At 38.9% G+C, this 16,005-nt stretch overlaps 1 protein-coding gene across 4 annotated transcripts in view; it reads right to left on the bottom strand.

Moving 5' to 3' along the window:
- Positions 1 to 16,005, bottom strand: part of LOC126416746 (multidrug resistance-associated protein 1) — a 407,893-nt gene that overhangs the window by 102,927 nt on the left and 288,961 nt on the right. For all 4 annotated transcript variants that reach the window (XM_050084584.1, XM_050084585.1, XM_050084582.1 and 1 more), the window contains exons 17-20: positions 14,310 to 14,477; positions 13,128 to 13,308; positions 12,704 to 12,860; positions 6,016 to 6,154 (exon numbers count right to left, since the gene is read on the bottom strand). In XM_050084584.1, coding sequence (XP_049940541.1) covers positions 6,016 to 6,154; positions 12,704 to 12,860; positions 13,128 to 13,308; positions 14,310 to 14,477 — 645 coding nt within the window. The remainder of the gene's footprint in view (positions 1 to 6,015; positions 6,155 to 12,703; positions 12,861 to 13,127; positions 13,309 to 14,309; positions 14,478 to 16,005) is intronic.

Raw genomic sequence — 16,005 nt, 5'->3', positions numbered from 1 at the left:
AAACTGATGAAAAGTCATTGAGTAAAACAGATGTGATTTCTGTCATTCCCCAAGGTAGAGTTACAGGCCCGTTGGTGTTCTATCTCTATATAAATGATTTATGAGACAATCTGAGCAGCTGTCTTAGGTTGTTTTCAGATGACCCTGTCGTTTATTTACTAGTAAAGTCATCAGACGATCAAAACAAATTGCAAAACAATTTATAAAATGTATCTGTATAGTGCAAAAATTGGCAATTGACCCTAAATAATGAAAAGTGTCAGGTCATCCATGTAAGTACTAAAAGGAATCCATTAACTTCTGTTACATGATAAATAAGTCAAAGCCAAAGGCCATAAATTCAACTAAATACCCAGGAATTACAATTATGAACAACTTAACCTGAAAGAAACACACAGAAAATGTTATGGGGAAGGCTAATCAAAGAACGCATTTTATTAGCTGTACACTTACAAAATGTAAGAGATCTACTCGAGAGAGTGCCTGCACTATGCTTGCCCATCCTCTTTTAGAATACTGCTGCGTGGTCTGGGATCCTTACCAGATAGAGCTGGTGGAATATATTGAGAAAGTTCAAAGAAGGGCAGCACATTTTGTATTATCGCGAAATAGGGGAGAGCGTGTCACTGAAATGATGTAGGATTTGGGGTGACATAATTAAACCAAAGGCATTTTTCGTTGTGGTGGAATCTCCTCATGAAATTTCAATCACCAATTTCCTCCTTCAAATGCAAAAAATAGTTTGTTGACACCGACCTACAAAGGGAGAAACGGTCATCATAATAAAATAGGGGAAATCAGAGCTCTCACGGAGAGATACAGGTGTTCGTTTTTTCCACATGCTGTATGAGATTGGAAAAATAGAGAATTATTGTGAAAGTAGTTCGATGAATCTTCTGCCAGGCACTTAAATGTGATTTGCAGACTACCCATGTAAATGTAGATGTAGAGAGGATACTCAAGTGATTGGGAACCCAAAGGAAATAATCTAAGTGAGCAGCAGTGTCAAAATGGCAAGAAGATGGTGGATCACTAAGATCAAGAGGTGGCAGGGGAAACACTGAGCAATAAGCTGAAGGCCAATCATTGAATCTACATATAACGAAACATATAAGAGTCGAGGGACATGAAAGGGAAGCAGTGGTTGGGAAGGGAGTGAGACAGGGTTGTAGCCTCTCCTCGATGCTATTCAATCTGTATACTGAGCAAGCAGTAAAGGAAACAAAAGAAAAGTTCGGAGTAGGTATTAAAATCCATGGAGAAGAAATAAAAACTTTGAGGTTCGCCTATGACATTGTAATTCTGTCAGAGACAGCAAAGGACTTGCAAGAGTAGTTGAATGGAAGACAGTGTCTTGAAAGGAGGGTACAAGATGAACATCAACAAAAGCAAAACGAGGATAATGGAATGTAGTCGGGTTAAGTCAGGTGATGCTGAGGGAATTGGATTAGGAAATGAGACACTTAAAGTAGTAAAAGAGTTTTGCTATTTGGGGAGAAAAATAACTGATGATGGTCGAAGTAGAGAGGACATAAAAAGTAGACTGGCAATGGCAAGGAAAGCGTTTCTGAAGAAGAGAAATTTGTTAACATTGAGTATTGATTTAAGTGTCAGGAAGTCGTTTCTGAAAGTATTTGTATGGAGTGTAGCCCTGTATGGAATTGAAACATGGACGATAAATAGTTTGGACAAGAAGAGAGTAGAAGCTTTTGAAATGTGGTGCTACAGAAGAATGCTGAAGATTAGATGGGTAGATCGCATAACTATTGAGGAGGTATTGAATAGAATTGGGGAGAAGGGGAGTTCGTGGCACAACTTGACTAGAAGAAGGGATCGGTTGGTAGGACATGTTCTGAGGCATCAAGGGATCACCAATTTAGTACTGGAGGGCAGTGTGGAGGGTAAAAATCGTAGAGGGAGACCAAGAAATGAATACACTAAGCAGATTCAGAAGGATGTAGGCTGCAGTAGGTACTGGGAGATGATGAAGCTTGCACAGGATAGAGTAGCATGGAGAGCTGCATCAAACCAGTCTCAGGACTGAAGACCACCACCACAACAACAACAACATAACTAAACTCTGGTGAGGGAAGACCATTTAATAAAGCAGAGGGTCCTATAGATGACCATCAGTTCCACAGTAAACACCCCCAACATGTTAGGCTTGTGATGGTGTTCCGTGCCAACAGAAGACATGAAGGCATATCCTACATGATTAATAGATTTACAGCCATTGGTATAAGAAACAACAGCATCCTGAAACTCCCGGAAAAGCAGTCAGAACACACAATGGATCCCAGAAGATATCCATCCTAATCCGACACCAAGGAACTAACCAAGAGGGAGTAATTGGGAGAGAACGTGGGAAAGAGGACAAGGAGGATGAAAACTTAGACGAGAGAAGCGAGGTGGAGCTCAACAGGTAAACCCATGGGACGACACACAGCAGGTGTGTAACATCCCAATGCCACAAAAAGAACAGAATACAAGGGGTGAGCAAGGGAAGAGTGGATAGTGAGAGAACATAAAACAGGAGCTGGGATGGCTGAACGTAAACCAGAGGGATCCCAACGTCAACCAGAAGACTACTGACAGGGCTAGTTCGAAAGGCACTGTTGACTAAATGATATCACAATGGTGGACGAAGTCCAACAGGAGCAGTGTTATCCATGAACTTGACAACCACACTCCAGAGGAGACAGAACTAATGCCCAACGAAGGCAGAGAAAAGTCTAACGATCCGTGCCCCAAGAAGTGTGGGCAAGGAAGCAAAGGACACCGAGTTTACGAAAACAGCCAACCTTCAGAAGGCAGTTACAGCACAACCAAGTAAGCTTGTTGTCAAAAAGAAAACCCAAGATATGGGACTGGGGTCAACAACCAGGTGTTGGGAGTCAAGACACAGTTCCAGATCAGGATGGACCATAGTACGGTGACAGAAATGCACCACCCTCGACTTAAGAGTAGAGACATCACTGACGGAAAGTAAGTGTGATGTAATGGAGCCAAGCTGTGTTACAGGCCTTACAGAGATCAAATAAATCTGCGGCAGGATGGTGGTGTAGAGAAAAGTGGTGCCGAACTGCAGTTTCCAATTGAAGTAAATGATCATTTGGAGACCATCCCTACCAAAAGTCTCATTGATAAGGAGACAAAAGGTCCCAAGACGTAAGGAACCAACTGAGCCAATGAGCCACTACCTGTTCAAACAACTTGCAAGGGATATCAGTCAGAATGGCTGGTAACTATCAAGGGATGATGGATCTTGCTGATCTGAAGAACAGGAACCATCAATACTGTCTCTCCATTGAGAGAGGGGAAAGTGCCCTGGAGTGTCGTGGAGGACCACCAAGGCATTGAAGCAGTTTGTTACAAATGGAATCAGGGCCAGGTGCTGAATTGTCTGAAAAGAGAGGCCAGACAAAGGTGCCATTCAGTGTAAGGACCATTGTAGGATTTTGCCTGGCAAGGGTAACACGCAAGTGGTAAGCTTCAGCCTGTTGTTTCTGGAGGACAAACACGGCTAGAGGCTGACACTGATACAATGTCACAAAACGGGTTGTGAAGTGTTCCACAAAAACTTGCTGATCCGTATGAAGGCTACCTGGAAGGGCATGGCCCGGAATGGAAGACTGTCGCTGACAATCTTTAAGGGTGTGGAGTATAGCCCACATCCACGACGTAGGGAGGATATGAAGTGTTCCCAACACACTCACTTGCTCTGTTTTATTTAATAACAGGTTTTGGCACGAAGACATTTGAAGGTAAGATGACCAGTGAAGGATGGGTGTTTACTTGTGATGAGTCAGGAAACAATAATTACATCATCATTCCTGTAAGTGAAAATTGGATGTGACACACAAAAATTTCACCTAAGTAAGAACAGTCCTTGCACTATTTAGCTGGAGTAACTCTGAAACAAATTAAGCAGAAGCAAGTGTTATGTTGTGTACCATTTTCAGCAAGTGAACAGTCAATCTGAATGAGTTCGTGGAGTAACCCATCTCAAAATTTACACTACTGGCAGTTTTGAATGTGCATCAGAAGCAGCTTTAATCATCACTCGAATAATAGAAAAAGTTTCCTGTATCAATAAAAAACACATTTTGGACTTAAAGTACTTTAAGTGCTTCCAATACTGGAGGTACATGTAAATCAGCCTAAGAAACACTCTCACAGTATTCAGTCTTGTCGCATAGAAAATTGTATCCATATTTTTGACAAGGCACTGTATATTATTTTGAGGAAATATAACAGTATAGGTACGAGAAATGTGGTGATATTTTAAGAAGCAGCCACAAGCCAGTTAATTTACTTCCTGTATTATTGGCTAATTAAGTTGAATTGGTAATTACGTAAGTATGAAAGTGTTATAATCTGCAACAATAAGAAAAAATATTAAAGACAACAATAAAAAGAAAGAGATTAATGTGTAAACTAGAGTATGAATGTGCGTTTCATATGGTCTGCAGTTCCAAATAACTCCCTCAAACAAATTGAAAGGGTAGCGTATATAATAGTACTGTCTCTAGAGCATATATTACAAGGGGGCAATGAGAAAGTTTTTGTTCAAAGGCCGTACACACTTTAATCGGTATGCTAAACAGGTCCAATTGGCGTGAGCACTAAGGCAATCATCCCACCGACACACCAGATGAAGGTATCCATTTGGTAAAACAATGTGTCCTGTTGCGTGAACAAGTCCATAACAGCCTGCTATGCATCTTCATCAAACAGTTACCATTGACACTTTAAGCCCCGTTTTAAGAGACCAAAGGCATGATAACTGCTTGGGTGAGAGATCAGGCAAACAGCTATCCGGCTGGTTTTTTGTTTGGAATTCAGCACCCAGGGAATCCACTGGCTGCAGGCCTGATGGAAGCTGAACTCCTGTAAGATAATGTTGCAAGCTTATGCCGAGATCCTTTGCTAGTACACTGGTCCACCCTAACAGCACTGTCAGCCACTCACTTCTTGTTGTCTGTAATGGGGGAGACTGGCCTCCCAGATTGACCAGCATCTTGTGTCGAATCACAACGAGCACCGATTTTGGTACAACATTCTACGGCAATGGTTTTCAACAGATATGGTGCCTCATACACATTCTTCATTGTGTAATGAATGTCTACCACTGTTTGTCCTTCAGCAAGAAGGAAAAGAGTGACAGCGCATTCATCCTGCTTGGACACATTTGGCAGTAACATCGCCATAGTTCATGTGTCCACATTTACGGCACGCACACTGGAAAGACAGATGCCCAACATTAATCCCTTGTTCACATGTCAGTGCTTACTTACCTTGTTATGCTGCATATATGCTACAGCAAAGGTCTTAACTGGAAACTTTTTTATTGCCCATTATACTTATCAAAAAAGTAACTGCAAGGATGTTTCACCCTTATTAAGACAAAAATAAAATGCCACAATTTCAGCACTGGACTTCTAAAGCAAGTAAAATGATGAATTTCTTGTTGCCCTTAGAAATAAGTAAACAATTCAAAACCACAGTTCACTGTATACTTTACCCAACAGGGTATCACATTGTACACACAAGCCTGTACAGTTCTTGATAAATGAGAGTTTAACCGTTCTGTGAGTACTGTTGCTATAATCACTTGGATCCAAAATTGCAGCTGCTGCCAAGTTGGTGGTACTTTGTTTATTCAGGGCCTTGCTACTTGCTGCACTACAGGGACCTCTAATAGCTACCATACAAACCATCAACTTCACTGGCACCTAGGTGAACTTTTAGTTTAAATGTTTAACTCAAAATTCACCCAAACTGTCACCATTCATTAAGAACATATTGTTTTGCAAAATCAGATTACTTTTTGAAAAAACATCTTTTGTTTCAGCTAAAAAGGCAAGGCTGTACCATCATCTATAGCACCATGCCAAGCAAAACACTGTGGTGGTATTCTCATCAACTTCAGACTGGTGACAGCATTACCTTTTTTTAAATTAAACTATCATCAATATTAGGGAAAATTTCAAAAAGTTGTGAAAACTGACTTACACTTCCTGTTTCTGCTTTCTCAATTTCTATAAGCTTCTCCCCAGGCTGCACTGATTTAACAAGTACATTATTCTTCTCAACACTATTGGCTCTTTTAAGGCTATTACTCTTCTCAGTGCTACTCTCTATTGAGTTTTGCCTGTAATTAATTAAATCACATGAAGTCCAGAATTTTCCAAACTGAGTCATTCTTAAATACTGTACACAATCATATTTTAATGCTCATTATTGATTACTTCACACACAACAGATATAATTCACAACACAGAACAGTTCAGATTGATCACACTGAGTATCTGATAAACTTTTTTAACTGAGTAACAAGCATACCAATGCAACATATTAACAAGTAATTTAGAGTCTATTTTCATGATGGTCAAGGCTCTGATTTGAATATTATGAATTTAGGAAGTTGTTTTGAGTGTGGAAGTTCAGTATTTCTGCTTTACAATTTCTGAGTCAACATTATTCCCTGTCTATGTAATTCTCAAAGGGGAAATTTATAAAATAAATATTATGTCTTGAATATTTCATTACAAGTAAGTAAAAATTCAAGGTAACAGATCTGAAAAATCGGCAACAGCTCAGCTCTTACATTTACTCAAAGACAGCAAATGCTGAAATTTCAGTATGGATGTAGGAACCATTTCTTCCTGGGGGTGTGTGCAAAGAAAGTCTGCCTCATAATTTGTTACAACCACTGCCAGTGCAGAAAAAGAAAGACGCGTGGGCACAAAAAATCACACAGAAATTTTCTCCAATTTCCAATTGCGAGGTCTGAATGAGCTGCAAGAATGTCCAGGAAAGCAATGAACTACTGTATTTACTCGAATCTAAGCCGCACCTGAAAAATGAGACTCTAAATTCAAGGGGAGAGAAAAGTTTTAGGCCGCACTTCCAAATCGAAACAAAGTTGGTCCATTATAATATGAGACACAATTTAGGTCAAATGAATGACGATACAGCTACAGTAGTTTGGTTCGAGTCTTAAGCTTAGCAGTTAAGTCTTACCAGGTAGCCATTGCTACACGTCAGGCGCTCTGTCCGTATTTATGTGGGTACCCTTCCTTTTCCACATGCTTTGTCTGGTTTGAATTGATTGCTTATTTTTCTTTGATCTGGTAAGTGCCGTTCTCTTTGTTATAGGTGTTTATGTCACTCTAAGCCGAAAATGCATTACTGTACTGTGTCATGCATTGTTTGTCGCATTCTGATAATGAGTGCTTACGGCCTGCTGCCGCTTGCCGCATGGCTTGCTTTCATGCACAATACCACCGCTTACAATTAAAAAAGCAGAGAGAGAGAGAGAGAGAGAGAGAGAGAGAGAGAGAGAGAGAGAGAGAGAGAGAGAGAGAGGAAAGGGGGGGGGGGATCATCTCATTAGCGAAGCAATGGCAAGAGACTGCTATTTGTTGTTACTTAGACTGCTGCTTTCTTTGATAATGATCAACAAGAACCAAATAATAGACTGTGTATGATAGAAGATGTTCTGAACGAGAGTTTAGTGAAAATTTTTCTCCATTTGAAAATCTTTGCAGACGCCTCTTTAGTACATTACATTCTGCACAGAAATTAGAGACATCTTAGATTTAAAAATCTAGTCAATTGCCATGCTTCATTTGTGACTATCACTGTTAGGCATAAGAATAATACGAATATAAACATGACACGATATGTGTATTCTTCCGCGTTTGCTGTTGTCTCACTCTAGTTTCGTAGTTTATTAGGCAGACAGGATCTAAATGAGATAGCAGCAAACACAAAAGAATACATGACAAAAGTTTATATTCGTATTATTCTTATGGTGAAGAGAATACTGCATGTGATTCACAATTCATGAAAGTTCCTATTAGCAACCATCTCTTCTCACAGGTAGGAAAAAATTCAGAACATAGAGTTTCCCATATTGACAAACATCTCAAACAGTCTTGCCAGTCGGATTTTCATAGTACATTGAAATGCTGATACATTCGAAGATGAACAATATGAAATTTGTATTTACTTTATTGGATAATGTATGAAAATGCAGTGGTTGAAAGTCAGGGCGGAGAAAAAAAGCTCATCTTCCACTTTTTTTTTTTTTACTGAAGCAGAGGTTTTGGCGCCAGTATTTATCTGTGCCTGCAAAACAGGCCTGTGTAGCGCTACATACACTACTGGCCATTAAAATTGCTACACCAAGAAGATGATGTGCTACAGATGCGAAATTTAACCAACAGGAAGAAGATGCTTGTGATATGCAAATGATTAGCTTTTCAGAGCATTCACACAAGGTTGGCACCAGTGGCGACACCTACAACGTGCGACATGAGGAAAGTTTCGAATCGATTTCTCATACACAAACTGCAGTTGACGGGTGTTGCCTGGTGAAATGTTGTTGTAATGCCTCGTGTAAGGAGGAGAAATGCGTACCATCAAGTTTCCGACTTTGATAAAGGTCGGATTGTAGCTTATCGTGATTGCACGACCGCTTGTTGCAGGTCCTGTACGGACCTTTCTGGATACAGAAAATGTTCGACTGCTGGCCTGGCCAGCACATTCTCCAGATCTCTCACCAATTGAAAACGTCTGGTCAATGGTGGCCGAGCAACGTCAGTCACTACTCTTTACGAACTGTGGTATCGTGTTTAAGCTGCATGGGCAGCTGTACCTGTACACTCCATCCAAGCTCTGTTTGACTCAATGCCCAGGCGTATCAAGGCCGTTATTATGGCCTGAGGTGGTTGTTCTGGCTACTGATTTCTCAGGGTCTACGCACCCAAATAGCGTGAAAATGTAATCACATGTCAGTTCTAGTATAATATATTTGTCCAATGAATACCCATTTATAATCTGCATTTCTTCTTGGTGTAGCAATTTTAATGGCCAGCAGTGTGTATTCGATGGCAGAAGTTAGTTGTGGCGGCACCTACCAACATTTTTCAGAACTTCCGCTTACTTTGCACTCGATTCTAAGCCACAGGCAGTTTTTTGGATTTCAAAAACTGGAAAAAAAGTGCGGCTTCGATCGAGTAAATACGCTAATACTTCCAGTAAAAGTAAGAGATAAGATGCAATTTATGCAAAGGGGAAATCCTTTTCATCAGAAGGGATGGACTGCACCACTGAATTGGAGTGGGGAGGATACCAAGCAGTTTGCAACATATTCCATATCTTTGAGACAATAGGTTAAGTATAATTTTTTAAGTACATTTTGGACTGCATAGGATAAGAAACATGCATTATTTTAAGAGAATGAAATTATTAAAATACCAATGGGTGGTTGTTTGAGATTACATCAGCCACTGAAACAAGTTAATAAATGGGGACAGCATCCAGCTGTTAATATGGTTTCAGGAGTGTCTGGAGGGACCATCCTGAATGAAGATGCTTGGGTCTGGGTGGTCCCAACAAGTTTTAGGTACACAAACTACATATACAAATGGAAAATATACACAGTTGTGAAGAATTGAGTGGAAGAGTGATAAAAGTTGTATTTCATAATGGTGGGAAGAAAATGGGGCTTAGATATCAATAGACACATCTTAGTTATGTACTCTCTCAGCATGTCTACCTCTCAGAATCAAATTGTTATTCACTGAAGGCCGTTTGATTGCAAATGTAGGATAATTTATTTTGGCATTTGAAGAGGATGCTACTTCTCCAATAAGCTGGACCTCCAGAGCATATTACATTTTAAGTCGTGTGGAGCAACAATACTCCCATCGTTAAATACACTTAATTGTGCCATGCATTTATAAAAATAGTATGACTTGTTTTATTAATCCATTCATAGATTGTTTTACTGTGATAATGCTTAAAATTTCCAGTTTTAATTTCCATTGTGAAACCCTCCCTCCCTTTTCTGCACTGCATGGCTACTGTTCTTAAATAAATTGTGGAAAAAATTGACTTTTTCTTTTGTAAATGTCTTTATTAACGTCATACAAGTAATATCTTCAGAATCATGGGAATATATTGCGGTTTTTTTTTTTCAGATTCTGTGTGAAAGTATAGATCTCTTTACACTGTAGGACTACTGGGGTTAAGTTACAGACACTGAAGTCATTGAGGTGGGATCCAGCTGAAGATTTTCATCAGGTCATGCTCTTCATGCAAATGAGGACTACCTCCCAAATTAAATCTAGCTTTGCTTCAGAACATTAAGTATTATTGAAAACAAAAATATACTGAATTTAGTTTCACTGCTTCTTAGAACATGTTTCTAAAACACTCGATTTTCATGAACTTTTAGATATAGGGAAGTTTAGTGAGTTAAGTGGAAAGCCATAATGTTTATCATCTTTTGGGGAAATATGGAGCTATCTTGTTCTTCCTTTTATAGCTGTCACTGTGGAGTGGGGAATCTCTCTCCTGCCCTCTGGATAACACTGGATAACACAAATATTGGTGGCTGAGAAGAACACATTGCAGTGTAAGTGCATTTTCATACTTTATTAACTGATGAATGAATATTCAGGACATGTAATGCTTCGTACGAAGCAAATCTATGGTTACATTCGCAATTCATAATGGGATTTCAACACTTCAACAGGAGATGCACTGCAGCACCATCTTTGCACTTTTATCAAAGAAATCTTTTGATTACATGCTGTCACCAGGTTCAAACCACTTTTGTTTCTGTGGGTGTGTGTACACATCTTGCTATGCCATTCCTCCAGGTGCTGTTGACATGCATGTCTGCACCATTTGGGTTTTCGTACAGGGCTATGGACGTCTGTATGCATCCTGAGCTGCCGACCTCTCACTGCTGTGGACGAGTTACTTCCATATCTCCGTGAATAAAAGAGTTTTGAGGATTTCTCAGAAAACATATATACCTCATTGCATGTTATCATTTGCAACAAAACCTCTTTTTGGTATCTTAGATTGTTTATGAGGTATGACGATAGTCATGACCACGACTCACGGTGCACAAGGCCAAGATTGGGGGCATCATACACGACTATCCTTTGCATATAAAACCTGATAACTCAAGAACGAAATGATTTATCATTCTGCTCTCAATTTTAAATGAAATTTCAATACCTTACCTTTATTTCACTCACTGGAATGTTTGAGCTAACATCAGCCACAGGTAATGTTTATACGTTGGATACATTAAAATTTTGTACAATGGTTTACTTAATTTGATGCAGTGCAGTATGTATGATGAATAACGAAAACAAATTCAGTTCTATATAGAGTGAAGATATTGAACTGTAAGTCGTGCAAAACTAATTTTTTTTTTTTTTTTTCCTAATAGTTCTCGAAAATCTGACAGTAGGTATTTCACATTGACCAGAACAGTGTCTCTCAGCATAAATACCAGCATTTGATGAGCAACACGACCATAACAAAAGCTGCCTCAGAATAGAATGCAGAGCGCATATCTGTAGTAGCGAAAGGGTTAATTGGATCATCTTCCTTTACTACCAAGTCCCAGAATAATGATGCTGACACTAGAATTTCAACTTTGTCCTAGCAGAATGGCCAGCGTTGACGCAGTGATCTGCCACAGCCTATTTATCAGGGACACCGAAGGTACTTCTGGCTCATACATTCAAATGAAATCAGCTGTGTCAGAGTACTGCATTGCACTGGCTACTCTATACCATGTGGCAATGTTGAAGATCTACTGCCTACTTCTTCGTTCTAGTGCTTGGTAGTGATGGAAGCAGTGGAAATTTGTTTAGTGGACAATTCATTTACTAGAGATATTGTTTCCAATCTGGACAAAGCACAGAATTCAGCACTTTCTTGGATAAACTCACAAAGGCATCAACAATGAAAAGGTGTCCAACCACTGATACATTTCATTCAAAGATCTTTCCCATCAAACAACACTGCTGGCCCTTGTGTATTCTGTAGCAGTAAGTGGAACTGCACAACTCTCATGTTTGAATCAATGGATATGACTGTTGTAGCTCACTCTTAAGATGGCCAAAAGAGTACATGGCCAAAATATAAGTTGAAGAGATCGAGTTTCTACGTCTGCTTGCACACAGGGAAAAATAATGCCCAGTTTAATAATGTCCAGATGCTATGAGAGGGCTCAAACATTTGAGCTTTGTGTTATGAAGAACCTAAGCAAGCAAATTAACATTTTCATGAAATTATTAACATAAAAAAGAAAATAAGGAAAAAAGCAATACAGACCACTGTAAGCAAGAATAAGAGTGCATATATGCACTTTATAACAGTAATTACTTGATTAAGACCACTGGCACACAGAAAATAGTAAACAGAGGAAATTCAAAGAGTCTGCAATAGGACAAATTGAAAAGAACCCTAAATGAGAAAGGTTCTTTACTCTCCACTAACAGCTGTATCACAGTTACTTATTTTGCTCATTTTGCATTTGCCTTATCTCCACACAGGATACTTCCTAAAGATTCAGAAAGTGGCGGTGTCAAAGGTAATACATTCACAAGTTTGTGAGCCTTGCTCCAGATGTTCTTGTTTTGAAAGTGTCATACAGATGTTTGTTTCTTCGCCCACGAAGCATAAATATGGAACAACCTACCTCTCGAATATCATTTAAAACCATTTTTGGTGAACACATTTTTTCCCCTACTGGAATGACACAATACATGAATTACAATTTAAGAATTGCTGTTTTGGGTATGTTTATTCAGATATTTAGCAAAAAAAACAAACAAGGATTTGTTATATTAAACAAAAATGATAGGGGTATAAAAATCTGTACCTGTATACTGATCCTGACACTGAAAGTGAATTTTTATCACCAATTGAGCCACTATCACTGTGACTTTCTGAAACTCGTGACCTTGCTCGCTTCAATTTTTGTGATAGTTCTTCAGCACCAATTGTAGTCTCCAACTGTTGTTTGATCTCTTCAAGCTCTATGAAGGAAGAAAGGAAATCGTGGAGTACCCAAGTATCTGTATTAAAGGACTATGAACAAGAAATAGAAGTATCCACTCATTGCATATTTCTGTTACTGAGCAGTAGACAGGCACACAAGAGAGAGAGAGAGAGAGAGAGAGAGAGAGAGAGAGAGAGAGAGAGAGAGAGAGAGAGAGTAGATCAGTATTTGTAAACATATGACCCACTTATGGTTCTCAATGAGCCAATTCACATAGGCCAGCATTTTATATTTTGTACCTCACCTCCATCGCCTTCATCTGTGGCAGCCTCCTGAAGATGCTGCACAAGGAACTCTGCAAATGCACCCTTCTTTTCAAGCAACTCCTTATAAGCACCAATCTCAGTAACTTCACCATCTTTAAGAACTACAATGAGGTCTACCTCCGGCAGGAATGTTATACTGTGTGTCACCAGCACTCGTGTCTGCAAAACAAAGTCCATTTTAACATTGATGCTAAACATGAACATAGCTACATTCCTCTTAACCCAACCTATAAAGAAAGGAGGAGGAGGAGATTAGTTTTTAACGTCCCGTCGACAACGAGGTCATTAGAGATGGAGCGCGCAAGCTCGGGTGAGGGAAGGATTGGGAAGGAAATCGGCCGTGCCCTTTCAAAGGAACCATTCCGGCATTTGCCTGAAGCCATTTAGGGAAATCACGGAAAACCTAAATCAGGATGGCCGGAGACGGGATCGAACCGTCGTCCTATAAAGAAAAAGTTGTTCACTAGACACTCTACAATTTTACATTTTATGTAATATTACTAATCACTTCAGTATCAGGAAATGCAGGTGAAACAAATGATAACCTGAATATTTCATAGTAAATTAGGAAATATTATTAGTGCTAATTTGCCCATTATTGGATTAGTGAAGAACAGTGTGATGGGAAGTATTTATTAATGATACTATCGTATTCTAAGGATTAGAGGTAGCAGGAACCAAATATGTTCAAACAGCAACTTATCACAATTATCACTAACCTACATACCAACTGTTCACTCTATTCACTATAAGGCATCTCAGTATAGATTCGATGTGCCTGTCTGCCACTCAATGCCTTCTCCGATTGGTAAGACATGATTTATCCTTTTTCATAACATTGTTATTCCAGCCCAAATTTTCCACTGTTTCCTTTTTGTAAATTATTAGTTTTAAATATTGGGAAGTTTATTTCCTCTGTGTACATTGCTTAATCACTGAGGCACATTAACGTAGAAATAATATGGCTACAACAATGTCAGTGTATTAGCACACCTAAAATTGATAGTGACCCAGAAACAAATGAATATCAATCCAAAGTTACACACTGTCTTCAGACTTTTTTTTTTTTAACATCTACTCACATCACTGGGAAGGTCTTTACATCAGCGGATTAATTAGTGTAAGAAATTCATCATCAGAAAGATCACAATGAAACTTACCTTCTTTTTCAGTAATCCTGTTGGTCCAATAACATTTTCAAAGATGTGCTTTCCAACATGACTATCAACAGCACTGAGAGGATCATCTAGAAAATATATATCAGCATTGCTATAAACTGCTCTAGCCAAACTGACTCTCTGTTTCTGACCACCACTCAAATTTATACCCTGAAAGAATAAGAGAACATTTCTCAACTGGAACAAACAGCTGTGAATTAAATATATATAGAGAAAGAAATTTTGAGTTATTCTGAAGTATACAATATGCAACACTAATCTCAAGCCAGATAAAGTAAGTACTGTAACACTTCAAACCTGCCTCAGTTCTTGACTTTCCATGTGCGCAAGCACACTACATGTGGAGCCCTCTTATCCTGGGGTCTGAGTGACCTGCCTTTCTTTTTTTAACCCTCCCCAACCTATGCCCTCTCCTCTAAAGGAAGGAACTGTTAGTTCTAAAACACCAAATAATGTTCACACGTAATACTCTTATATGAGTGATATCAGTATTCTGAAACATTTCACATCCAAGTACTGGTCAGCACCTCTGTCTCATTTATTAGTTTTCTCAACAGATTTTTTCCTTCAATGATGCATATATGTCCTTTTACTATTTCTGTCTTTTTTTTCCTTTTAGTTACTTGAGAAGATTGATGCTTTTGTTAACTGATAATGTCTTGTTCCATCTTTTATCAGTTTGTATCAGCGTGCATGTTGAATTCTTTAGACTTACAGTTTACTTTATGCAAGGCTCGCATTCGAAAGATACCAACTACTAAATGTAGAAATTAAAAGAACATCACAGCTTGGGAACAAGATAGTGAATGACTTATTTTCAGTAACAAAAACTTGATCATTTGATGTAAAAGAAAGTAGCAAAAGTTTAAGACCAAGAGTAACTGAAAGATTAGTGTGACATTGCACCTAAAGAGCAGAATACATTGAATATGACTGGCCCACATTCTGAGATATTATCGTACTTTTTATTTGCTTTCTGTAATAATTTAGTGAAAGGTAGAAAATTACTTTTAGGAAGTGATTATCACTGTCTACAGCTTTGCAGAAACACAGCTCCCATTTTAGCGATTTTCAGTAAAGACTAAAAAATGACACCAGCAGAATCCAACAAACTGACCCACTGGAAAGTCTTTGGAAAGTTATGTGGACTTAAAAAATTTGTAATGAGGGTGTCTGGAACCTACTACAGCCTTAAAAGTCATATATTTCTGTTACATGCTTTAACATGTTGTGGGAAAGCTCTAACAGAATTCAAATAATTTGGCAGTAAAGGCGACCACACCAAATAGCAAAAGTGTTGGGTGATCTAAGTATAGACATAAAACAGAAGGAAAATTTGCTAGCTTTCAAAATACATCCTTCCTTACTCCAGCTAGAGAAAGGATTTATTCCTAAAGATAGCAAGATTACCTTCTCTTTCATGTGTGCTTGTTAACAACAAAATGCTTCCACTGTTCAGCAGGTGGTCTCCTTTATCCTTTACTTACTAAAATATAATGTACAAGGACTCCAGGGAAGAGTGGTTGGCCAAAGGAAATCTTGCATCCAGGAAGGAAGTAGTGAACAAAGAATGAACAGGATATGATTACAATTCAAGGTTTCCCCCCCCCCCCTTTCAAAGCCTGAAGTTTTGTTGGTATGATCAGAGATAAACCAACATCAACTACTCAGAAAATAT

This window comes from Schistocerca serialis, chromosome 8, assembly GCF_023864345.2.
Source record: "Schistocerca serialis cubense isolate TAMUIC-IGC-003099 chromosome 8, iqSchSeri2.2, whole genome shotgun sequence".
NCBI lineage: Eukaryota > Metazoa > Arthropoda > Insecta > Orthoptera > Acrididae > Schistocerca > Schistocerca serialis.
This window is presented reverse-complemented; position numbering and strand designations above follow the sequence as displayed.